Source organism: Silurus meridionalis, chromosome 1 (assembly GCF_014805685.1).
Source record: "Silurus meridionalis isolate SWU-2019-XX chromosome 1, ASM1480568v1, whole genome shotgun sequence".
Lineage (NCBI taxonomy): Eukaryota > Metazoa > Chordata > Actinopteri > Siluriformes > Siluridae > Silurus > Silurus meridionalis.
The window spans coordinates 21,740,263-21,765,165 of NC_060884.1; the positions used below are offsets into that span (position 1 = coordinate 21,740,263).

Consider the following 24,903-nt stretch of genomic DNA (forward strand, 5'->3'; position numbering starts at 1 on the left):
GTCGTATTGCTATCGGCATCGTAACATCGAAAAATCGTAACTCGAACCATTGTAACTCGGGGATTATTTGTATTAGATAACTACAGACATTCGGCAAAGTTCTGGGCTCTTTCAAGGGCTAAAAAGTGAACTACTAACACACTATTTTTATATAAATGTTTCATGATTTTATTATAAACGTATACATTTATTGTAATTGCTAACCACTTAGATAATAGAGCTACTCATTATAAACTCAGTCCATATCTGACAGTCTCTGGCTAGTAGTAATGCCATGATATGGCTTTGCCATGAACTAATGGAGAAAGGAAAAATGGGGCCAGATACATATCTTTTTATAAAGCTAAAGAGGTGAATAGTACAGATATAATCCAATCTGGATCCAAATTTTAAAAATCTACTGATCCAGCATAAAGATTTTAGTGCTGCTCATGAAGCAGAGGGGCAATGATTTGCTACCAACATGGCTAAAGCCTCTGTAAGGTGCACACAGGTGGACTTTATTCTATGCACGAGATGCAACATTAAAGAGATTAAAGACTGTAAAGTGTGGGGAGGGGACAGTGTAGATAGAGAGCATCAGATGGTGGTCTGAAGGATGGCCATGGAGTTGAAGAAGAAGAGGAGGAGAGAGAAGACTGAAAGAACAATAAGATGGTGGAAAGTGAAGGAGGAAGACTGTAGTGTAAGATTCAGGGAAGAGGTCAGACAGGGGCTCGATGGTGTTGAAGAGGTGCTGGATGATTGGGCAACTACTGCAGAAGTGATAAGGAAGACAGCTAGAAATGTACTTGGTGTGACATCTAGAAATCGAAAGGAAGATAAAGAGACATGGTGATGGAATGAGGAAGTGCAGGAAAGCATAAGGAGAAAGAGGTTGGCAAAACAGAATTAGGATCAACAGAATGATGAGAAAAGTAGACAGGAGTACAAGGAGATGCAGCAGCAGGTGAAGAGGGATGTGGCGAAAGCCAAGGAAAAGGCATATGAGGAGCTGTATGAGAAGTTGGACACTAAGGAACGAGAAAAGGATTTGTACCGATTGGCCAGGCAGAGGGACCGAGGGGAGAAAGATGTGCTGCAAGTTAAAGCAATAAAGGATGGAGATGGAAATGTGTTGTCTAGTGAGGAGAGTGTGTTGAGAATATGGAGGGAGTATTTTGAGCAGCTGATGAATGAGGAAAATGAGAGAGAGAGAGAGAGAGAGAGAGAGAGAGAGAGAGAGAGAGAGAGAGAGAGAGAAGGTTAGATGGTGTGGAGTTGGTGAAGCAGGAAGTGGATAGGATTAGTAAGGAGTAAGTGAGAGCAGCTATTAAGAGGATGAAGAGTGGAAAGTCAGTTAGACCAGATGACATACTGGTAGAAGCATGGAGATGTTTAGGTAAGATGGCAGTGGAGTTTTTAACAATATCGTTTAACAGGATTTTGGAATGTGAGAGGATGCATGAGGAATGGAGAAAGAGTGTGCTGGTACCGATCTTTAAGAACAAGGGGAATGTGCAGACCTGCAGTATCTACAGGGGAATTAAGTTGGTCAGTCACACCATGAAGTTATAGGAAAGAGTAGTGGAAGTGCACCACAGATGCATTATTTGCTTTGAGAATGTTGATGGAGAAGTATAGAGAAGGTCAGAAGGAGTTGCATTGTGTGTTTGTGGATTTAGAGAAAGCATATGACAGGGTGCGTAAAAAGGAGTTGTGGTATTGTATGAGGAAGTCAGGTGTGTCAGAGAAGTATGTGAGGGTGGTGCAGGACATGAGGACAGTGTGACAGCAGTGAAGTGCAGAGGTATAAAGTAACGAAGTACAAATACTTCGTTACTGTACTTAAGATGATTTTTTTGGTATCAATATTTTACTCCTCTATTTATTTTTATTTTTATTTTTACTCATTACATTTTTACACAAATATCTGTACTTCCTACTTCTTACATTTTCAAAATCGGTTTGTTACTTTAGTTTTAATCCATCGATTTGGTGAAATATAATTTTTTTTTATTTTCACTGCGCCGATTTCAGCCCACCAACCGATTTCCTGTCATTGCGCACCTTTTTCAATCCACTGGTGTATAATGTCCTGACTTTTACTCAACACATACGTAGACTAGTTTACAAAGCTAAGAATAAGCAGGCAGAAGGCAGTAAGAAGTTTGGGGTTAACGTGGATGAGACAGAGGGAGTCAGTGATGTAAACATGACTGAGAACAGAGACATTCCTGATCATCATCATCTTTTCTCTGCATGTGTTCTATATGTGGATGTTCAGCCTGGACACATTCATTAGGTAACAACTTTTAATTCGTTTTGTAATTCGTTTGTATCACTGTAGTGAAATCTGTGATGTTGTATGGTTTAGAGACAGTGGCATTGAGTAAAAAACAGGAGGCAGAGCTAAAGATGTTGAGGTTTTCGTTGGGACTGACGAGGATAGACAGGATTAGAAATGAGTTTATTAGAGGGACAGCGCATGTAGGACATGTTGGAGACAAGGTGAGGGAGGCGCGATTGAGATGGTTTGGACATGTGCAGAGGAGGGACATGGGGTATATCGGTAGGAGAATGCTGGCCAGGAAGGAGGAAAAGAGGAAGACCAAGGAGGTGGTTTATGGATGTGTTGAGGGAAGACATGCAGGTAGTTGGGTTGAAAGAGGCAGATGTAGAGGGCAGGGGGTATGGAGACGGATAATCCGCTGTGGCGACCCCTAATGGGAGAAGCCAAAAGAAGAAGAAGAAATGGTGTTGCAGTATGGAAAAGAAGCCATGTTGGTTCATTAGGCTTATTGACTGCTTGTGCAAGTGGGGCGCAGTAGTGCAGTGGGTAGGGTGTTGGTTTGTTTATCGGCAGGTCCCCGCGAGATTGGGTGTTCAAGTCCCGGCATCACCAAGGTAAAATTTTTATTTCTCTTTTGAATTCTAATAATTTGTCTACTTTGTGACATTAAACTGTACATCTATTTGTTAATTAAAGGGGCCTGTTTAAAATATTGCTTTGTTTCTGTCTTTTTTGAAAGACTTGTTTGGCCTACTTTTAATATGATTTACATGGTGTTGAATTATGGAAAAGAAGCCATGTTGGTTCATTAGGCTTATTGACTGCTTGCATTAGTAGAAAGGGATGGCCCAGTGGGTAAGGCGTTGGTTTACCAATCAGCAGGCCCCCAGATGTTTGTAAGTTCGAGCCCCTATTTTGCCAATTTGAACCTTTTATTTCTCTTTTTTTATCTAATAGTTAGTTTATTTTGTTACATTAAACTGTAAATCTATTTGTTAATTTAAGAGACCTGTTTAAAAGATTGCTTTTTTCTTTGTCTTTTTTGAAGACTTGTTTGGCCTACTTTTAATGAGTTACATGGTGTTGAATTATGGAAAAAAAGCCATGTTGGTTCATTAGGCTTATTGACTGCTTGCCCTTCTAGAAAGGGATAGCCCAGTGGGTAAGGCGTTGGTTTACAGATCAGCAGGTTCCCCAAAGGTTGTGGGTTTGAACTCATGATTTGCCAAATTGAACCTTTTATTTCACTTTTTTTATCTAATAGGTTTTTTTTTTGTTACATTCAACTGTAAATCTATTTGTTAATTAAAGAGACCTGTTTAAAATATTGCTTTTTTTTTGTCTTTTTTGAAAACTTGTTTGGCCTACTTTTCATGAGTTACATAGTGTTGAAGGATGAAAAAGAATCCATGTTGATTCATTAGGCTTATTGACTGCTGGAGCTAGTAGAAAAGGATAGCTCAGTGGGTAAGGTGTTGGTTTATCGTTTAGCAGGTCCCCACAAGGTTGCGGGTTCAAACCCTGAAGTTGCCATTATAAATTTTTATTTATGGAAAAGAAGCCATGTTGGGTTTTTAGGCATATTGACTGCTTGCAATTGTAGAAAGGAATGGCCCAGTGGGTAATGTGTTTTGTTACTAATCAACAGGTACCCTGGAGTTTGTTGGTTCGAACCCCTATTTTGCCAATTTGAACCTTTTATTTCACTTTTTTTATCTAATAGTTTGTTTATTTTCTTACATTCAACTGTAAATCTATTTGTTAATTAAAGAGACCTGTTTAAAATATTGCTTTTTTTTTGTCTTTTTTGAAGACTTGTTTGGCCTACTTTTAATGAGTTACATAGTGTTGAAGGATGAAAAAGAAGCCATGTTGATTCATTAGGCTTATTGACTGCAGGAGCTAGTAGAAAGGGATGGCCCAGTGGGTAAGGCGTTGGTTTACCGATCAGCAAGTCCCCAGAAGTTTGTGGGTTTGAACCTCTATTTTGCCAATTTGAACCTGTGAACCTGTGTTAAAGTATCGAAAAGAAGCCATGTTGGTTCATTAGGCTTATTGACTACACGCAGCGGTCAGGTCTGGTAGCACAGTGGGTAAGGTGTAGGTTTACTGAGCAGCAAATCGTCACATGGTTGTGTGTTTAAGACCCGCAATTGCCAAGTTAAATTTTTTATTTCTCTTTTGAAATATAATAGTTTGTCTACTTTGTGACATTAAACTGTCAATCTATTTGTTAATTGATAAGATCTGTTTAAAAGATTGCTTTATTTCTTTGTCTTTTTTGAAAGACTTGTTTGTGCTGCTTTTAATGAGATTTACATAATGTTGAAGTATGGAAAAGAAGCTATATTGGTTCATTAGGCTTATTGATTGCTTGCATAAATCATATCTGGTAGCACAGGGGTAATGTTTAGGTTTACCAGTCAGCAGTTCCCCCATGGTTGTGGGTTCAAGCCCCGGCATTGCCAATGTAACTTTCTTATTTCTTTTTTTATGGTGTGGAAGTATGGAAAAGATGCCATGTTGGTTCATTAGGCTTATTGACTGCTTGTACATGTCAGATCTGGTGGCTCAGTGGATAAGGTGTAAATTTACCGATCAGCAATTCCCCACCATGGTTGTCGGTTCAACCCTTGGCATTGCCAACATAACATATTTGTTTTTATTTCTTTTTTTGAAATATAATAGTTTGTCTACTTTGTCTACTTTGTGACAGTGGGTAAGGCGTTGGTTTACCAATCAGCAGGCCCCCAGATGTTTGTAAGTTTGAGCCCCTATTTTGCCAATTTGAACCTTTTATTTCTCTTTTTTTATCTAATAGTTAGTTTATTTTGTTACATTAAACTGTAAATCTATTTGTTAATTTAAGAGACCTGTTTAAAAGATTGCTTTTTTCTTTGTCTTTTTTGAAGACTTGTTTGGCCTACTTTTAATATGAGTTACATGGTGTTGAATTATGGAAAAAAAGCCATGTTGGTTCATTAGGCTTATTGACTGCTTGCCCTAGTACGGGGGTCGGCAACCCGCTCTTAAGCGCCGCCCTAGTGGCTCCCTGGAGCTTTTTCAAAAAAATTAAAAATAATAATAATATAATATTATTTCAGTACGATATAAATTAATAAACATTCTTAACGTTTTTCAACGTTGTAAAAATGTGTATAATAAATATTTAATTTCAACATTTCTGTCAACGAAGATTTACGTCAAAAAAAAATACATAATACATTAAAATTATAATGGAAGTTAAACTTAAAACACCATCGTACAGCAGAGTAGTCACGTCGTGCGTCATTCTCTCCAGGATGCGCTGCAGGGAAAATAAACATTTAATCATGAATGCTCACTATGTATTTGTAGCCTACTTATCATTTTGATACTAAGGGGGTAATATAGACGCTTACATTACCTTCATTATAAGGCTTATATAAGGCGTTTAATTTTTTTGCTCCAGACAGATTTTTTTTTTTTTTGGTCAATATGGCTCTTTCAACATTTTGGGTTGCCGACCCCTGCCCTAGTAGAAAGGAATGGCCCAGTGGGTAAGGTGTTGGTTTACAGATCAGCAGGTTCCCCAAAGGTTGTGGGTTTGAACTCATGATTTGCCAATTTGAACCTTTTATTTCACTTTTTTTATCTAATAGTTTGTTTATTTTGTTACATTCAACTGTAAATCTATTTGTTAATTAAAGAGACCTGTTTAAAATATTGCTTTTTTTTTTGTCTTTTTTTAAGACTTGTTTGGCCTACTTTTAATATGAGTTACATAGTGTTAAAGGATGAAAAAGAAGCCATGTTGATTCATTAGGCGTATTGACCGCTGGCGAGAACAGAAAAGGATAGCTCAGTGGGTAAGGTGTTGATTTACCGATCGGCAGGTCCCCACGAGGTTGTGGGTTCAAACCCTGAAGTTGCCATTAAAAATAACTTTATTTAGCTTTTTTTTATCTAATAGTTAGTTTATTTTGTTACATTAAACTACTGCATTAAATCTACTGCTGGTGCAATTGGAAAAGGATAGCTCAGTGGGTAAGGTGTTGGTTTACCGATCGGCAGGTCCCCACAAGGTTGTGGGTTCAAACCCCGAAGTTGACAGGGTAAAGTTTTTATTTTGTGTTTTTTATCTAATAGTTAGTTTATTTTGTTACATTAAACTGTACATCTATTTGTTAATTTAAGTGACCTGTTTTAAAGATTGCTTTTTTTCTTTGTCTTTTTTGAAGACTTGTTTGGCCTACTTTTAATATGAGTTACATGGTGTTGAATTATGGAAAAGAAGCCATGTTGGTTCATTAGGCATATTGCCTGCATGAACTAGTAGAAAGGGATGGCCAAGTGGGTAAGTCGTTGGTTTACCGATCAGCAGATCCCCAGAAGTTTGTGTGTTCGAACCCTATATTGCCAATTTGGACCTTTTATTTCACTTTTTTTTATCTAATAGTTTGTTTATTTTGTTACATTCAACTGTAAATTTATTTGTTAATTAAAGAGACCTGTTTAAAATATTGCTTTTTTTTGTCTTTTTTTAAGACTTGTTTGGCCTACTTTTAATATGAGTTACATAGTGTTGAAGGATGAAAAAGAAGCCATGTTGATTCATTAGGCTTATTGACTGCAGGAGCTAGTAGAAAAGAGTAGCTCAGTGGTTAAGGTGTTGGTTTACCGATCTGCAGGTCCCCACAAGGTTATGGGTTCGATCTCCGAAGTTGACAGGGTAAAGTTTTTATTTTGTGTTTTTTTATCTAATAGTTAGTTAACCTTGAAGTTACCAGGGTAAAGTTTTTATTTAGCTTTTTTTATCTAATAGTTAGTTTATTTTGTTACATTAAACTGTAAATCTATTTGTTAATTTAAGAGACCTGTTTTAAAGATTGCTTTATTCTTTGTCTTTTTTGAAGACTTGTTTGGCTTACTTTTAATATGAGTTACATGGTGTTGAATTATGGAAAAGAAGCCATGTTGGTTCATAAGGCTTATTGCCTGCATGAGCTAGTAGAAAGGTATGGCACAGTGGGTAAGGCGTTGGTTCACCAGTCAGCAGGTTCCCAGAAGCTTGTGGGTTCAAACTGCTATTTTGCCAATTTGAACCTTTTATTTCACTTTTTTTATCTAATAGTTTGCTTATTTTGTTACATTCAACTGTAAATCTATTTGTTAATTAAAGAGACCTGTTTAAAAGATTGCTTTTCTTTGTCTTTTTTGAAGATTTGTTTGGCCTACTTTTATTATGAGTTACATAGTGTTGAAGGATGGAAAAGAAGCCATGTTGATTCATTAGGATTATTAACTGGCTGATATTTGTAGAAAAGGATAGCTCAGTGGGTAAGATGTTGTTTTAACGAGTGGCAGGTCCCCACAAGTTTATGGGTTCAAACCCCAAAGTTTGCCAATGTAAAGTCTTTATTTTGCTTTTTTTATCTAATAGTTTGTTTATTTTGTTACATTCAACTCTAAATCTATTTGTTAATTAAAGAGACCTGTCTAAAAGATGGCTTTTTTTCTTTGTCTTTTTTGAAGACTTGTTTGGACTACTCTAATATAAGTTACATAGTGTTGAAAGATGGAAAAGAAGCCATGTTGATTCATTAGGCTTATTCACTACTGGACTGAGTAGAAAAGGATAGCTCAGTGGGTAAGGTGTTGGTTTACCGATCTGCAGGTCTCCACAAAGTTGTGGTTTCAAACCCTGAAGTTGCCAGGGTAAAGCTTTTATTTTGCTTTTTTTATCTAATAGTTAGTTTATTTTGTTACATTAAACTGTAAATCTATTTGTTAATTTAAGAGACCTGTTTAAAAGATTGCTTTTTTTCTTTGCCATTTTTGAAGACTTGTTTGGCCTACTTTTAATATGAGTTACATGGTGTTGAATTATGGAAAAGAAGCCATGTTGGTTCATTAGGCTTATTGACTGCTTGCAAAGATGGGAACTGGTAGCTCAGTAGGTAAGGTGTTGGTTTACCGATCAGCCGTTCCGTACAAGGTTGGGGATTCAAAGTTCTAGTTCATTGGTGAGCAGTGGAACCAAAGAATCCTCTATATTGAACACAGACACTGGACAGTCTTCTACATCTGACAAACCTGACAGTAAAAAATCATCTTCACCTGTTAATTCAAATGTGAAGGTCATGATGCTGAAGAAGAAAACAGATGGTGGAAGCAGTTCACAGTGTGGCTGGCTTGAATGAGGAGACCAGCACTTACAAAACACTATCTTTAGCATTAAAGCTTTGGCACAACCTAAAGAAGATGGCAAACATTATTGAATGTGAGGCGATGATGTCAGGTGATAAGAACACCCTTAGCAATGTGCAAGCGTTTAAAGAAAACTAAATCGAATGAGTGTGTCTCATCCCAGGCGCTCCGAAATTTGAGCAAGGCAAAGTGAAACTCTCTGCAACTTCTCTTTGCTGCAGATGTGGAAAGAGACCACGAGCACTGAGTCACTTTAGATGATCAGACATTATTCGTCAGATTGCTCTAGGCTGTGGAGCAGATCACCCTGAAGCGTCATCCTCCACTAGACTGAGAAAGCACATGGCCACTATATCCAAGGTCCTTAATTTGAAAGACAATGAAATGGATGACTTCTTAGGACACGACATCAGGGTGCATCGGCAGTACAACAGGCTACCTGAAGGTACATTAAAGCTGGCGAAGATAAGTAAAGTTCTTCTAGCCATGGAGAGAGGACAACTATCTCAATTCAAGGGAAGGAATCTAGATGTGATCCTGATTGATCCACAAGTTAAAACAGGCCTGAGTATATAAAGATGTTTTAAAAAATTATGATTAACAGAAACACCACTGTTGGTTATAGATTATTTGATGAATGTAGCAGTTTAAAAAATATTTTTCCACTTATTTAGCTATAATTATTTTCTCTGAGGTTGCTGTGTTTACTAGAGAGAGTACTGATGGACAGTGAAGGATCAGACTCTAAAAACGAGAAAAAAAAACGATGCTTCACCTCCACCCTCAAATTCTGCAGGTATGTAGTCAGCTTATGTAGGGAATTATGGGAAAGCTAGAGGCGAACTTATATGTTATGAGTCACTTTTATCACAGTTACTAATTACTTTTATTTTATTAAGGATCTTCACAAAACCCACGGAGAAAGTGGTTACAGAGGAGATCCAGGCTGTGGAAAAGACTCAAATGGACTACATCAGTTCTGGCAAGGTTCCTGGTAAAGGCCAGTGCATGCAGTGCAAATCCCCAGCAGCACTTCAAGGGAGAGGTTGGAAGGCAGTCAAATTTTATGTAAAAAATCGCATTGATTCCATGAAGCGAAAAATTTAAAGGTGAAAAGCCTTTAATGGATGGTTTTTTTTTCATATGTTTGTTAAAGGAAACATGTTCAGAAACATTTTAGTTCAAGTTTAGTTCAAGAATTAGATGTCACAGATTCTTGTCTTTGTGGAATTGCCCAAATGCCCAAACTTTTCAGATGGTTGTTAATCATGGTTGTACATCAAATATCTTCTACTTCTACCTGATATTTATATAGATATATTATATAGCAATATATCTTGCAACACGGTTGTCACATGCATGTTTTGTTTTAATTTAAATAGATTCCATTATGCACAGATCATTATTTATTTTAGACCATGACGGTGTAAATGAACATGAACATTTCCTGCTTGTCATATAACATGAGTGTTGTAGATACCAAAATGTGGAACTTTTTAGACTCTCGGAATTTAATATGTTAAACAGGAAGTGAGGTAAGGCTTTTTTACTGTTTACTTTCTTAGAAATTGTCTATTCAAATACAAGAGATGGGACCAAGGGAAATAGTGAAAAGCAAAAAAAAAATATATTAAATAAAAACAGTTAAATTCTCCCTTTTAAACAACACTTTAGTTATGGTCTGAACTTAATCTTTATCTGCGTTCATGTTATACACAGTTATATTTGCGTATAAATTGGATAATCTGCAGATAAATTATAATAGTGACACCTAGAGGTGGTTGGTGGTAAGACAAAATAGGGACGTCCCAACCCGAATAGAAAAAAACGGACAAAAATTGAGCTCGCTAAACTTGTGTATTTCTGAAAATAAAGATGATTTTTGGGAAACAAAAAATCCAAAAGAGACGTCTGACTTAAAATTGTGGCCTTAATGTATTTAGAAATCGGTGTCCCAACGAGTACCCACCCAGTCAGGAGTCCCCACCATGTAGCAAAAACAAGTACGTGTGTGTGTGTGTGTGTGTGTGTGTGTGTGTGTGTGTGTGTGTGTGTGTGTGTATAGTTTAGTGGCACTGTTTTCTGTGTCTTTTATTCCATGTTAGCTATTAATTAATGTACAGAAGCATTGCACTTTACATCGGCCTGACTTAACAACAGCAATCATGATCTAGACATGTGACTTCATTGCTGGTCATAAAACCTTTAAACAAAAGCTTCTTCTTCTTTTTCTTTCGGCTTCTCCCATTAGGGGTCGCCACATCATCCGTCTCCATTACCACCCTGTCCTCTACATCTGCCTCTTTCAAACCAACTACCTGCATACCAACTACCTTCCTAAACCTCTTCCTTGGCCTTCCTCTTTTCCTCCTTCCTAGTGCCTCCATCCTCAGCATTCCACAACCGATATACCACATGTTTACATTTACATTTGCAGCATTTAGTAGATGCCCTTGTCCAGAGCAATGTACAAAAGTGAACATGTCCCTCCTCTGCAAATGTCCAAACCATCTCAATTGGACCTCCCATACCTTATCTGCAAAACGTCAAGTCAAGTTTATTTCTATAGCACTTTTCACAACAGACATTGTCTCAAAGCAGCTTTACAAATATCAACAGTCAAGGTGAATGGTGTGTATTTATCCCTGATGATCCCTGCCAAGACTGTGGCAAGGAAAAACTCCCTTAGATGTAATGAGGAAGAAACCTTGAGAGGAACCAGACTCAAAAGGGGAACCCATCCTCATTTGGATGTCCTACAAAATGTCCTACATGCGCTGTCACTCTAATAAACTCATTTCTAATCCTGTCCATTCTCGTCACTCCCAACGAAGATCTCAGCATCTTCAGCTCTGCTACCTCCAATTCCACCTCCTGTCTTTTACTCAATACCATCTGGTTTTGGTCATCTGGTCCAACCGACTTTTCACTCTTCATCCTCTTAATCGCTGCTCTCACTTCCTCCTCCTACTAATCCTATCCACTTCCTGCTTCACCATCTCCATATCATCCAACCTTCTCTCTCTCTCATTTTCCTCATTCATCAGCTGTTTAAAATACTCCCTCCATCTTCTCAACACACTCTCCTCACTAGTCAACACATTTCCATCTCCATCCTTTATGGCTTTAACTTGCAGCACATTCTTCCCAGCTTGGTCTCTCTGCCTGGCCAACCGGTATAAATCCTTTTCTCCTTCCTTAGTGTCACACTTCTCATACAGCTCCTCATATGCCCTTTTTTTTGGCTTTTGCTACATCCCTCTTCACTTGCTGCCGCATCTCCTTGTACTCCTGTCTACTTTTCTCATCTCTCTGCCGATCCCAATCCTGTTTTGCCAACCTCTTTCTCCTTATGCTCTCCTGCACTTCCTCATTCCACCACCACGTCTCTTTGTCTTCAGTTCTATTTCCAGATGTCACACCAAGTACCTTCCTAACTGTCTCCCTTATCAGTTCTGCAGTAGTTGCTCAATCATTCAGCACCTCTTCACCACCACTGAGACCCTGTCTGACCTCTTCCCTAAATCTCTCACTACACTCTTCCTCCTTCAGTTTCCACCATCTTATTCTTCTTTCAGTCCTCACTCTTCTCCTCATCTTCTTCACCGCCAAAGTCATCCTACAGACCACCATCTGATGCTCTCTAACTACACTGTCCCTTGCCAACGGTTTCATAAAAAAAAAAAACATAAAAGTAAAACAAAGGCTTTGTTCTGTAATCGGCCACCTGGTGTCGCTGTAGGTTTGTAATAAGTCTGTGTAATAAGTGCGCTGCTCAAATGCACTTGGTCTGCAAGTAAATCTGATATCTTCAAGCACATTTGGCAGGCTATATTGTGAAATCAAGGAAGGATTGATTTCCAACATTATATCCTTAATGACTTTATAAAATAAAATGATTAGGAAATTACAATTACGGTGATTTGGACACAGTTCGCAGAACACACTGAGTCTTTTTGTTACAGTTGGCCAATAACTGGGTATGTAAATTAGGTGCTTTTAGACACGCCCAAATCTAGCACTGTTTCACAAGCTGCTGGCTGTAGCCTGACCAATAAGTATGCGAATATGCGAATTAGTAGCTGGAAGAGGCGCGCTCTCTCAGTGTAGCTCGCGCTGCCTGTCAGACCAATAGGAGTCCGTATGCAAATAAGCCGGGTCATGAGAGACTACTTCGGCTCGCGCGGCTTCAAATTCGTCTGGTTCTGGTGAAGAGCTCGTGTGCGGTTCAGCGAACCTTACAGGATTTACTGTCAGCTGCAGAGTTTACCTCACGGATTATATTCCTGATATGTGCAATATGACCTACGAGGAATTTTGCGGGGATAACGCCACGGAAAGGTACGTTTATGTGATGTCTAAAACTGTACTGAATTATGTTGATCATTTATAGTGAGTTTGAGCGAGGCTTATGCGCAGGATCTGCTCGCGCGCATATGCATGCAAGTCAGGGCACTCTAGATATGATTAGCTAACCTCAGCATATCTCTTCTGGTGTTTCCTGGAAAAGAAATGCAATGTGCAAACTGTACAGGTCTGCAGGTATGACCTGTCAAAATAGGTATTTTTTTCCCCAGAGAGTAGTTTCCGACAAATTCACATTTATGTTTTTAATAAGTTTTTAATAACCGTATTTAATACTTTAAGACAACTCATGCACGACAAGTAGTGCACAGTAAATAATTTAATGTTCCTATTGCTGTATGTGGTCTGTTTCTTTCCTGTTCAAAAAAACAGTGATGAGGAAAATAAGCTAACAATAGTTTTGCACCTTTTTTTTTATACAGAATGGACTCTGTGGTGAAAGCACTTGAGGAGGTGCTGACTGCTGCTTTACCTCAGGGCTGTATCACAGTCGGGGTTTACGAGGCTGCAAAATCACTCAACATGTAAGTTAAGAGTCTTTTTATATTCACATCCCACCCACAACCCACCGTGCAGCCTGCATGCATTTGTGCATAATTTATGATCTGGCTCATGTACATGTCATTCCCTCCCTACCCCAGAGACCCAGACAACGTGGTCCTGTGTCTCCTGGCTACAGACGAGGAGGACGTCCACGATGTCGCCCTTCAGATCCACTTCACGTTGATCCAAGCGTTTTGCTGCGAAAACGACATCAACATTCTGCGTGTGAACAACATAAAACGACTGGCCGAGATCCTGGACGGTGTCAAGCCAATGGGAGGAGAGCCAGTGGACCTGCACTGCGTCCTAGTCACTGTACGTGTCATTTCCTTCCTCAGTGATTGAAAGGAGTTTGAAAATGTCAGTCATTTAAATGCAAAAAGCACCTATGTGCCAATTATCGCCTACGTGCATGGGTCTTTAGGGCGTGTTCGCACTTCTTCCTGCTACGCTCTCTGTGGATTCGAACGCATGTTCATGCCGGTTACTCAGGATTGACCTTGGCTGTCTTCTTTGCAAATCCGTCGCGCTGTGCATCTTTTGTGCCAGAGTCTGGCTGAGCTGAGAGTTGTAGGTTTTTCACCGCTGCCTTTGAAGGCGGCTTGTTAAAAGGTGCCTGATTCATTTGAGTGTGTGTGATGTGGCATTCCAGTCAGTCTGAGGCAGCAGCAAATTGGCAGCCCTACAGAGCCATCTGACTCCAGTTACTGGGCTTTTTGCAGCTGCTTTGGGCTGAATTCACAGCACTTCCTGTAGCACTGCTTGCGCAAACAGTGTTTCCTGGAAAGAAATGTTCTGTAAAGTGACCACCGATTTGCAAATTAGAAAGGATTCTGAGAAAAGGTTTTTTTTTTTTAAGTTAGCAGGCAGCACTTAAATCACTTGCTGCCAAGCTTATTGTGTGGTCCAAGCTGCTTAGAGTCCTTCATCTCTGTGTTATTGAGCAGGCATGCATGCAAAGTATTTTTTATTTATTTATTTATTTTTTATAATGAATGTGTCCAATTTAAACCCCTATGATTAATTTACATTTTTTTTGTTTTTGTTTTTGCAGAAACCACAGTCATCTGCATGCAAAGACCCAGCCTTGAGCAAACTGAATCGCTTCTGCAGAGACAGTCGCTGTTTGGACCAGTGGGTGCCCGTAATCAACCTGCCTGAGCGATGAACCCGAGCACATGGATCAAATCACGAATCACACAAGCTACTGCACCATATTTGTGTATACCTGCCTCGGCCGAATCCCTGGACTGTCTTTACATTGCCACAAGGAGGATGACAGGAGTGGGGGAAATCGACAATATGCAAGGAACAAGGAAATCTAATCCACCAGTTATGCTGATCAGGAGGATGGGGATTTTCTTTCAGGCCGGAGAGAGTGAGGCATGAACAGGAAACATGACTCAGCAGGGTGTTAGCAATGTTGACACGGAATGAACAGCTCCTGCCTTTCCGGAATAATAAGACAGTACCGGAAATCACAGGACCAGAATAAATTGGAATGACTGCACTGAGCACAACTCAGATTGATGGATTACTAAACATATTTCCACAGAACGTTCTGGAACTCGGAGAGGACTTTTAACTTATGATGTTTAATTATTAACTTTAATTATTCTATCTATTTAAACATGGGAATTGTTTTTTTGGTTCTGCAAAACTGATGAGTTTGGTAAAGCGTTATGTTTTATGTGAGCGTTCTCTTTGTCTGTCTGTTTAATGTGTTTATTTAATGATTTGTATTTATGTTGAAATGTACAGTTTTTTAAAACTGTTAAAAATGAAAACAAATAAAAAAGCAACACAACTTATGGTTTCTGACTTGTATCTCGTGCAACTTTCCGTAGCTCTAAAAAGTGTACTCTTTTTGGCATTGCTTAATGTCAAAGGTCAGGTAACGTGCTCATGTTGGAGTGACCTCAGTAACCCTGTGCACGAGCTAACATTAGCTAGCAGTTTTTTTGGAAGTAATGATGACACTGCACATAACATACACTTTTCAGTGTGTCTGCAGTGATCCAGGTAAGCATGTGCTGATAATGTGTTGTAACGTACTGTGTAAACAAATAATTATTGAACAGACTTCAAATTTGTGAGGAGCCTGTTTTTTATTTTTTTTATTCCAATGTAGAATTGGATCTTTTTAGAAGAAGCCATTTCAAAAACTTATTTTCTCCAAATGATGAAATAAAACTTTGAAACGCCAGGCATGCCTGTGAGGCCTATGAGTACACATAAAACAATTATCACTTTTTAAAAGTAATCAGATTTGAACTTAAAGACATCATGCACATTGAGAAGCTTTAAAGCAGACAAGTCACAAAAAGTAATGCGATTACAAGACCACAAAGTGTCATTAAATCACCAGGCTCATTAAAAAAAATAATGCATTCTGGTTTTTATGCATTATGTTGAATCTGGTATGTTCATTGCTTGCATTCTGCCAATAGTGGTGTTATTTTGTGCTAGATTTAGTGAACATCAACATTAGAAACAAAATGTTCCTAATTTCTTTGTGTACACCAACAGGTTTTTCTATGTTGCCACTGTCTCATAAAAAAATGCACCACCAGCAAAATGTTTTGCACTCTAAGCACATAATAATGGTATGGGCGGTAATCTCGAAGTGCATCATTCACCCTCCTTTGTTTTGGCAACAGTAAAACAAGGACACTGAGCCCAGAGAAAACAGCCCACACCCTTGCTTTCCAACGAAACCAAAAATAGACGTACTAATGCACACTGACAGAGAGAGAACTCCGTTCTGGTGTGTGCAGCAGCTGCGCTATGACTGACTACTTGGGCCCCTGGGATCTTTACACAAAACAGGAGATAACAAGGGTCCTCACAGATCCCAAAAATAGCAGCAGCTCAGAGAGCGACAATAGTGCAAGAATACCTAGCAGCAGGGCATTGCTAATAGGGGGCTGTGTTTTAGAGACAAAGGATACTTAAAAGAAATGGCATGAGTCAAAACCAGTCGAGACTGGGTATAGCTAAAATAGTCCTGAAAGCAGGCCAAGCACTTCCTGCTGGAGCTGAAAGAGAAGCGGTTGGCATGGATAAATACCATTAGCTTTTGGAGCATGAAGGCCAGCTGTAAATCAGTGAGAGCGGCCTGGTAAGAAGTCCAACGGACAATTCACCTTGGGAAAAAAACAAGTGGAGAAAGGTTTCTCTTAAGGGGAATTAAGCAAAAGAGTTCTGATAAATTCGTCTTTCTCATCAATGATGATGAAATTCACTAGTATTTCAAAGACAGGAAAATGCATTTTGATACATTTCCAGCCTCTGGTTCCTCTTCTAGATCATCTTTCCCAACTAATATTACAAAATGAATAATGTAACAAAAAAGTCCCCAATTTAGAGATGAGAGAGACCTGTTAGGGACATTTGTAGACAAGGGATCATAAAACGTCTCACATTATCTTTGTACCGGTGAGCACTAAAGAGTTTTCAGAGCTGATTTGCACTTTGCAGAAGGAAAAAATGCAGCCGTGAGCAAAGAGAGGGGGAGAGAGACAGACAGAGAGCAGCTGCTTTCTGGGCCACGAAGTTCGTTAGAAGCGTCACATCAGCCATTCCCATGACTCAAGGAATGCAAACTTATTAAGGGGGTCTAACGGCATAGATGCAGGTCAAACTCAGCCGGTATGAGGGTCAAAAATGTCTTAAAGGCAGTTATATCGTTGGAAATCTACAGACTTGTTTATCCGGTTCATAAAACATTGGAATGTAACCCCTAGTTCAGAATGGTTGAGTATGGTTTTAGTGGTCTCAGGTCAGTAACACCAGACAAAAGGCTAAACTGCAGTGCCACTGACCAGCCCATCTTTCAAGACTGGCAGAAGCCTTCATCTGACACTTTGTTTTAAACCCACACTGAAATATAGATCAGACACTTAAATGTATTTCGAACTGGATTTTTTTCTGGGCTTGTACTCCAAACATAAAGGCAATTCAATCAGAAAAGACTAGAAAATCTATGTTCATCACTCACTGTGGGAAAACAGATACAGACTGACCTGATTCTGGGAGTGACGAAGGGATGGATAATTACAAAACACTCGTCTGACCTAAAGGCTACAACAAGTATGTTAGAAAGGTTTTCCTGAAACTCAATCTGTTTATCGGACTATTTGCAACAACAATGAATGAGGAACAATACACCACATCATTATATAACCTTTAAATGTATCACACTTAACACTTATAACACCTACATTACTGCAAACAGCTCCATGTTCAGCTAGCTCTGACCATCACTGACTGATTTCAACAATGATTTTTGAGCAGCAGTAGACCAACAGGTAATGATATCACATTATAGCTTCAGGGTCTCTGGTTTGAGCCCAGATTGTTGTCTGTGTGGAGTTTCATGTGTTACTCCTGCCTACTGAAAACAATGGCAGTGGGTTGATTGGTGACTGTAAATTGCCCCTTTGTGTGAGTCAACATGTGTGCGTGGTGCCCTGGCATGTTGTTCAATTCAAATCAATTTAATTAGTTTTTATTTATGGACATTTTACAATCGAGCTTTATAGAGATAAAGCAGTTATAAGATTGTATCAAAAAGTTGCCTATACGTTTGTTCCTTATAATTGTTAATCCTTGATGAGCAAGCCAGTTGTGACAGTGGCAAAGAAAAGCTCCCTGAGATCGCTTGAGGAAAAAACCTTAAGAGGAACCAGGACTCAAGGGGGAACCCTCCTTATCTGGGTTTACACCTTGTGGCCAGAGCTTTGGTGATAAGTGTTGGCCAGTATATAATTACTGAAGAATCTAAATGAAGAAATACTTGGGACAAAAATAATATAGAGCTAATTATATTTCCAAATGTTTTGGTTTATGAGACATGCCTATAACATTTAGAAAAAAGCAGATTGCTAATAAAGCTAATTTCTATTTTATAATGTTATGTGATTCTGCATGTGCAAACTGCCTTAGTTAAATGAGCCCATCTAATACAAAGTGTTGAGCACCTGACCTCAAAATAAACTAAAAAAAACCCTCAAAATGCACCTATTACTATATTACACATGCATTGTGAGTATTTAAGTGACCTAAGTGCAAAGCTGAAGGTATTCTTGCCTTAAGCCACTGGCTTCATTCTTGCTTTTTTTCCTTTCAGACTCCACCACATCATCAAAGTTCAGCTCATTGTCAAGCTCTAGCTCAATGGCCAGCAGTGACAGCATGTTGTGTCTTCGTTTTAGTTTGGAATTTGTTTTTATTCTGAACTATTAAGGAAAACATTCTCTGGCTTTTCTTTCCTTTCATTGACCCACTCAGTCATGGTTTTTTTTTTTTATCCAGTTTATATTGCACCAGTTAAAACTGTCAAGGCCTAACCGACTGCTCACTGAATATAAATTCAATACTACTTTTCGATCCTTTGACATTATATTCATTAGTTTGTGCTCATGTGCCCAATTCCTGGCATGTTTCCAATTGTTTTAGATATGTGAAACTAGCCCAAATTGTGCTTATAAATGTTTTGAATCTATCTGTATTTTGTATATACATTCCCAAATTTAGGTACACAACCATCTCTCTCCCCCTTGTGTTTTTGGATTTTTCCAAAGAAATAGACAAAAAGAAATGGTATGCATCCATCCAATATTTATCCCAGAGAGGAAAAAGAAATATAGTTTAAACAATTCAACAACATTTGCAAATACTAAAAGCAATTTTGTTTATAAGAACATGTTTAATTGTTTTAATATTACTAATAAGTAATTTGAAACAAAATTATATAATTGTTATATATTTTTAAGAGTAAATAATTTTTTACTATTTTACTATTATGCAAGTAGTTTTACTAATTTCACAAATTTGTCTTACAACAAAGGTAAATAGCTGCTTGAGTGGAAAATTGTGTTCCATTTATTTTACTTATATAAATATAATGCCTCATATTTATAAAGGGCGCGAATCATTCTAAAGGACACTGGAAATTCCATTGTGAATGCAAAATCTGAGGTCAATCAATCGAGACAAAAATGTTGCGAATAAAATTATATTTTATTTTAACTGGAAAAGGGACATATGTAACATCAGAATTTGCAATCAAACTCTGGTGTTTTTCACAGGTCATAGTTCTTTTGAGAAGAATGATCCACACAAGATAACGTTTTTTTTTATTTTCCGAGAATGAGTGCAGCACTTTATATTAAACAATCTTTTTCTCTGAAAGGCAAAAAGCTTGAGCGAGTTGTCACAAGGGTCCATACAAAAGTACTTTCAGGGATGAACACATTATGCTGCAGAATTACCAACAGGGGACTAAAAGGGATTCAATACTCTTTAGAGGGAAATATCATAAAACTTTGATGAATAGACAGTGCAAGGCTGCTTAGTGACTATAGAACACAATATTAATTGTATATATTTAGCATGATACAGTGCTATTTAATGTGTTCGTGACTACCAATTCAATAAGATTTTTTTTATGCTATTAAACCCCAGATTTTAGCATGGCTAAGTGTTGAAGTATTCTATTTATTATTGGACAGAATTTGTGCTAAACAATTTTTTTGTTTATATTCATGGGCCTAAGGCTTTACTCGATTTGTCCTGAGGATTGGTGATACACAGTGTGTAAGACTGCAGGCTGCTAGTTCACAGTAAAGGAACCCTTGAGTGTAAAAGAGTAGCAAGTGTGAGAGCAGGAATACTTATTTAAGGCCTTCAATTGTTTTCAGCCAGCCATAAATTGTTTGAGCATACACATAAAGCATTATTTTTTTGTGTTAAAAAAATGCACTCACATACACAGATTAAAAACTGCATGGCCTTCTAGGGAACCCAAACTGCAGTTGTAAACATGGAATGTTCAAATTCACAATAACAGTCACTGGAGTAATTCTTCGTCTATGGTTTGCTCAGCATTGGGGAAAAAAAAATAAAAAAAAAATAAAAAAAGAGAGAAGCACTGGCAGTGACTATAGAGATATTACTATTGCTGGCTAGATCGGACATGACAGGTTGGCACAAAGAAGTTAACAGATTTTATCATTCAAAAGAAGACATTATCATTAGAAATCAAAACAATCAAGATCATTTTGTAAATAAGGCATATGATCATTAAAAGGTTACAATATATTACTGTACCATGAAATGCAATCATATAGATTGCTACTGTAACTACCATAAACAGAACAACAATAAAAATTTTAAGTTTTCTAAGGCAAAGGCAAGAACTGGGTAGGCAGGAGAATTTGGGTCATGCTTCTTACTTATCCGACATGCATTTGCAAGGGTTATGAAATATAATGCAATGGTGGTCTAAAATACCACTCACTAGTAATGGTGGTTTTACTCACAGCAATGCACTCGCTTTTGCCATATGCAAAAAAACAAGAGCTTTCCATTGCAATGTGGCAAAGCTTATGTGTAGCTTTTTGGCAACTTTGTAAAGGGAAGGGTGAAAAGAAAACATGGTTGGTTTAGTGCTCTGACAGAGGAGGCGACCTTTCACTGACCTGCGTAAAGCCCTCCATTGTTCAGATGTGCGGAGTTAAAGAGGGAGTGCTGGTACACTTGAGGACGAATTACGTCAGAGTGACGCCACAGGTTCCTCCACAATGAGCAACAAGACTCTAAAGGCTACCAGTCATTTGGGTCAGTTTCAGTCTCTAGTAGTATTAAGACAAGGCAACTGTACTTGTGCTACTCCTTTAAGGATATGTAGAGCCACTCTGTTTGGTGCTTTACTCCTAATCATGTTTGGTTCAACTTTTTGTACAATTTAAACCAATGCAGAATGGCACAATATGAAATTCGGTAGAGTCCTAAATTTGGAAAAGATAGCAGCTTTAATATCCAAATAAAAAGTTGAATGCATATAGAGACTTTCAGGCATCCACATCTAATCTGAATGGTAGTAAACTGGCAAAGCTAGCAGATATAATGTTAAAATACATCTCCAAATCGCCTCATTTGGAAATTATAAAGTTGCAGCTCAATGTTTTTCGAAAGCCAAACTGAAGAAAAAAGGGAATGGCTTGTTCTTCTTAATACTCATTTGTTAATTTTCATGAATGGCAGCAAAGTACCAGGTGTGTTCACAGCTGATTTACATTTAGTGATGTCACCAAACTTAAAAAAAAAAGGCATTTTATGAAAAAAAGGCATTGTATTCAGCACTGAAAACAGGGCTGAATACAACAAAATAGTGAATAAATGGTGAAAGCATCCCAAACACAGTGTGCGTAAATCTGCCAGTAATGCATCTCAGCCACTGTGGCATGTTGGTGATCGCAGACTTTTCCTTCTGCTGTAAGAATCACTTAAATAATTAATACAACAGATTTTTACAAAATTGTCAATCTATTTGTGAGTTTAGTTGTAAACAAATGAGCTATTTAAACTTGACAATATATTGTGTATATTGTTGCAGCAACTCATAGAAATCTGAAGTTTATCCATTTAAATTCTGATTAGTATATAATGCACGAAAATTTGCTAACAATATAAACTGCATGTAGGATACGAACATTCTTTTAAAAAGAATTATTGCTAAATTATTTTAATTCACAGAGTATTGTAAATTTATTTGTTTGTTTCCAGCCTGATGAGGCCCAATGTCACATAATCACACCATACAATATATAAAGGTATTAACCACAAACACACCTGCTTATGTGATTTTCTGATAATTCTGGTTAAATTACACAGGTATCTAGGAATTGGGTGAAAAGTTGTCACATAACTATTAGAATAGTAGCACCGATCTGGAAATGGGATTCCCTTTTTCCTCACTATGGAGTCTGCTATTAATTCACACATGCATCTGACTCACAGAGGTACTGTATGTCCCAGAGTCTGAAGGCACTAATAAGGACATTGTGCTACTTTTAAAAATGGGTAATGATTTAAGTGAGGCAAACTATGTCTACTGTAGTTCTGTGAGGATTGCATGCAGACTGCATTAAACATAAGAAAATAAGATTCTGTCCTTGCTCTACTGCTAAACAATAAACCACTTTAAGTCCATAAGTCCAGTTGCCTTGATTTATTACTATGTGAACATGTTATTTCTGCAGTTTGCCACTAGTAGCATGATGAGTTTATGCTTGAATTACAGTTTGTCTTATCTGCAAGACATTTTGGATAAATGCATCTGCTTCTGGACTCCTCCCACTTTCCCTGAAAGGTGAAAAGCTGATTCTAGCTCCAGTGAATATGAGTATAACACAGTCAGAGCGCTACTGCTGAACTTTGTTATCAGAACTGAGACATTAAGAGGGTGTGATGATCAAAGAAAACGGAACTGGCCTTGATGAGTAGAGCGCTTTGTTTGGGTACTTCCCAACTGAGATTTTTTTTTCTCTTCTTTATTTGTAAAACGGACTGGTGTAGACCACATCAGAGAGGATAATCACAGCAAACAGCTTCTCAGTTCTGGCAATCAATAGCGGGGTTAAAAAAATAAATATTAGAAGCTTTGTCAATGCACCATGAAACTTGTTTAATTAGAGGTTTTTGGTCTTGTTTTCTTGAATAGAACAGAAATGAAAGAAGTGAAATACTCCTGCCTGAGGGCACGAGAATAAAAGCAGAGTGAGAATGTGGATGTTAGCTGACTTTAAGGCTAGTGTATGAATGCTTTAAGGTAAAATATTCTCTCTATAAAAAAAGAGGCATCAAAGAGCATTTGATTAGTGCTTCCCACTACAATATAGTGCAGGGCTTCTTATCCTTAAAAGGGTTTTCTGAGGCCGGAATGCCCATGAGTAGAGGGTCGTACTTGGCATGCTCGCTGCAGTAATGCATAAGGTCTGCAGATGCTTTAGAAACCTAGGAAAGAGAAAATGCAGTAATGAGAAATGGAATAATAATAATATTATTAATAATAATATTGTGTGACAAAATAGGCCTTTTTTTATTCTCTTTTATAACAATGTGCTTCCTTTTTTAATGTAATATCAGTGATTAGGAGTCTGCAATACCTTTATCCTCTCAATGTTTGCCTCTATTCGTAGCTGATGTACGATTCTTCTTGCCTGCGCTAAGTTATTCGAGCTCTGCATCTTTGATGACATGTTTCTTGCTGACGATCTTCACAGATCTGCAAATGCAAACAAATGAACACAACTTTAAATCTTGATGCATGCATCTGAAAACACAAAGATAAAACACTTCGTTAAAACCAGGCTTCTGTGCACAAAACAGGAACTGTGCAATATATTTATTCTAATGAATGATACACACAAACAGTAGTGTGCTCTGCACAGAGACTGGGGCACAGGCAGTGCATAGGGAGTGTGCAAAGCTATTGATGAAAGAGACATAAAAAAACCTGGAGCAAGCTGCATGGGTCTGAACACATCTGTTGCCATGTGCTTTCTTGTAAACTTTACATGCAAATCTGAAAACTCATCTGAGGAACAGGATTAACACACGCATGCACTGAAGCTGATACAAGCTGAAACTCAGACAGTGTTTCAACTCCACCACAAACACTAGTAATCATAGCAAACAGGCAGCTTCCTGAAGTATGTTTCTTGCTACCAAGCTGCAGAGTCGAATTTTATGGGCACCTTATATTTAAACTTTAAATTCAGCAAACCACATGTAGTCAAGTGCTCGGCAAACAACAAAATATTGGAGTAATTACACTGTGGTTTAGTATATAGTATATACTTATATGATGCATATTGATTGATTAATAGTACTATTTGTCACAACTATGTTATCTTTCCTTGAAATAAAAAAATACCAGCAAGACCTGTGAAAAAAAAAAAAAAAAAACAACCATCAGTAAGAACCAATAAGATGATCAAAGCTTATGTGTCCTGACCACAGAACCCGGTGAAGGTTAACCAAACAACCTAGTAATGAAAAGAGTCTTAATAAAACTATATGGAGAGTCAAAGAATCCAGAGAAGGGTCATGCAATTTCTCTCCTGCTTAACAGAAACAAGCATTACCATCAGTGTTATAGTTTGTGCTGCACTAGCACCAGATGTTCAGACAAGCCACAGAGTGCACAACACACTGTTTATCCCACTTCCTGAGAAACAAGGCGTTCTTATCAGACATTTAGAGGAAGAGCACACAAAGCCCTCTGCTCTGTCTGTCTCTCGGCTCGTATCTCTGCAAAGCGGAACGCCCTGAAACGAACAGAAAGCTGAGCAGGAGGGCAGAGATAAAGCTGAATGGAGGGACTCACAAATCGTCCTGTCTGATTGATCTGGCTCTGTACCAACCATCAAGAGGGGTTAAGAAGCCCCAAATTAACCCACATGCAAAAACCACACAATATCTTCTGCGTGTGCTGTGAGTATATGCATAAATAAAAAAAGGCTTGAACTGTGCAGAAACCTACTGCATACTAATGTGAAGAAAATTATAAAAATACAAAGGGAACAAAGTAAACTTCCAGCAAAGGTTTAACAAAATGACAGTCAAACTGGAAGCACACAGGAATTTAAACAGAAAACGTCAGCGCAGGGGACTTGATTTCCTGCAACCGATCTTCTTCAGCATTCACACCGGAGGTGGAAAATGACAAGCAATGAAGCATTATG

At 38.1% G+C, this 24,903-nt stretch overlaps 2 protein-coding genes across 2 annotated transcripts in view; one reads left to right on the plus strand and one right to left on the minus strand.

The window, feature by feature from the left end:
* The first annotated feature begins 12,627 nt into the window (after positions 1 to 12,627).
* Positions 12,628 to 15,176, plus strand: gadd45ab (growth arrest and DNA-damage-inducible, alpha, b). The gene is made up of 4 exons (XM_046836492.1): positions 12,628 to 12,802; positions 13,249 to 13,350; positions 13,468 to 13,684; positions 14,424 to 15,176. Exons 1-4 carry the CDS (start codon positions 12,753 to 12,755, stop codon positions 14,535 to 14,537), a joined length of 483 nt encoding a protein of 160 aa, XP_046692448.1. The 5' UTR covers positions 12,628 to 12,752; the 3' UTR covers positions 14,538 to 15,176.
* Positions 15,177 to 22,826: 7,650 nt separating this feature from the next.
* gng12b (guanine nucleotide binding protein (G protein), gamma 12b) overlaps positions 22,827 to 24,903 on the minus strand; it is a 51,068-nt gene continuing 48,991 nt past the window's right edge. The window contains exons 3-4 of the mRNA XM_046854234.1: positions 23,323 to 23,441; positions 22,827 to 23,170 (exon numbers count right to left, since the gene is read on the minus strand). Of these exons, the coding sequence (XP_046710190.1) occupies positions 23,045 to 23,170; positions 23,323 to 23,415 (219 nt within the window). The 5' untranslated portion in view covers positions 23,416 to 23,441 and the 3' untranslated portion in view covers positions 22,827 to 23,044. The remainder of the gene's footprint in view (positions 23,171 to 23,322; positions 23,442 to 24,903) is intronic.

What these genes read in the sequence shown, in the direction of transcription:
- gadd45ab (XM_046836492.1), top strand. Translation starts at nt 12,753, where the DNA reads ATGTGCAATATGACCTACGAGGAATTTTGCGGGGATAACGCCACGGAA. An exon ending in GCTGCAAAATCACTCAACAT is followed by an intron (nt 13,351 to 13,467) that starts GTAAGTTAAGAG and finishes TCCCTACCCCAG; the next exon opens with AGACCCAGACAACGTGGTCC. An exon ending in TGCACTGCGTCCTAGTCACT is followed by an intron (nt 13,685 to 14,423) that starts GTACGTGTCATT and finishes TTGTTTTTGCAG; the next exon opens with AAACCACAGTCATCTGCATG.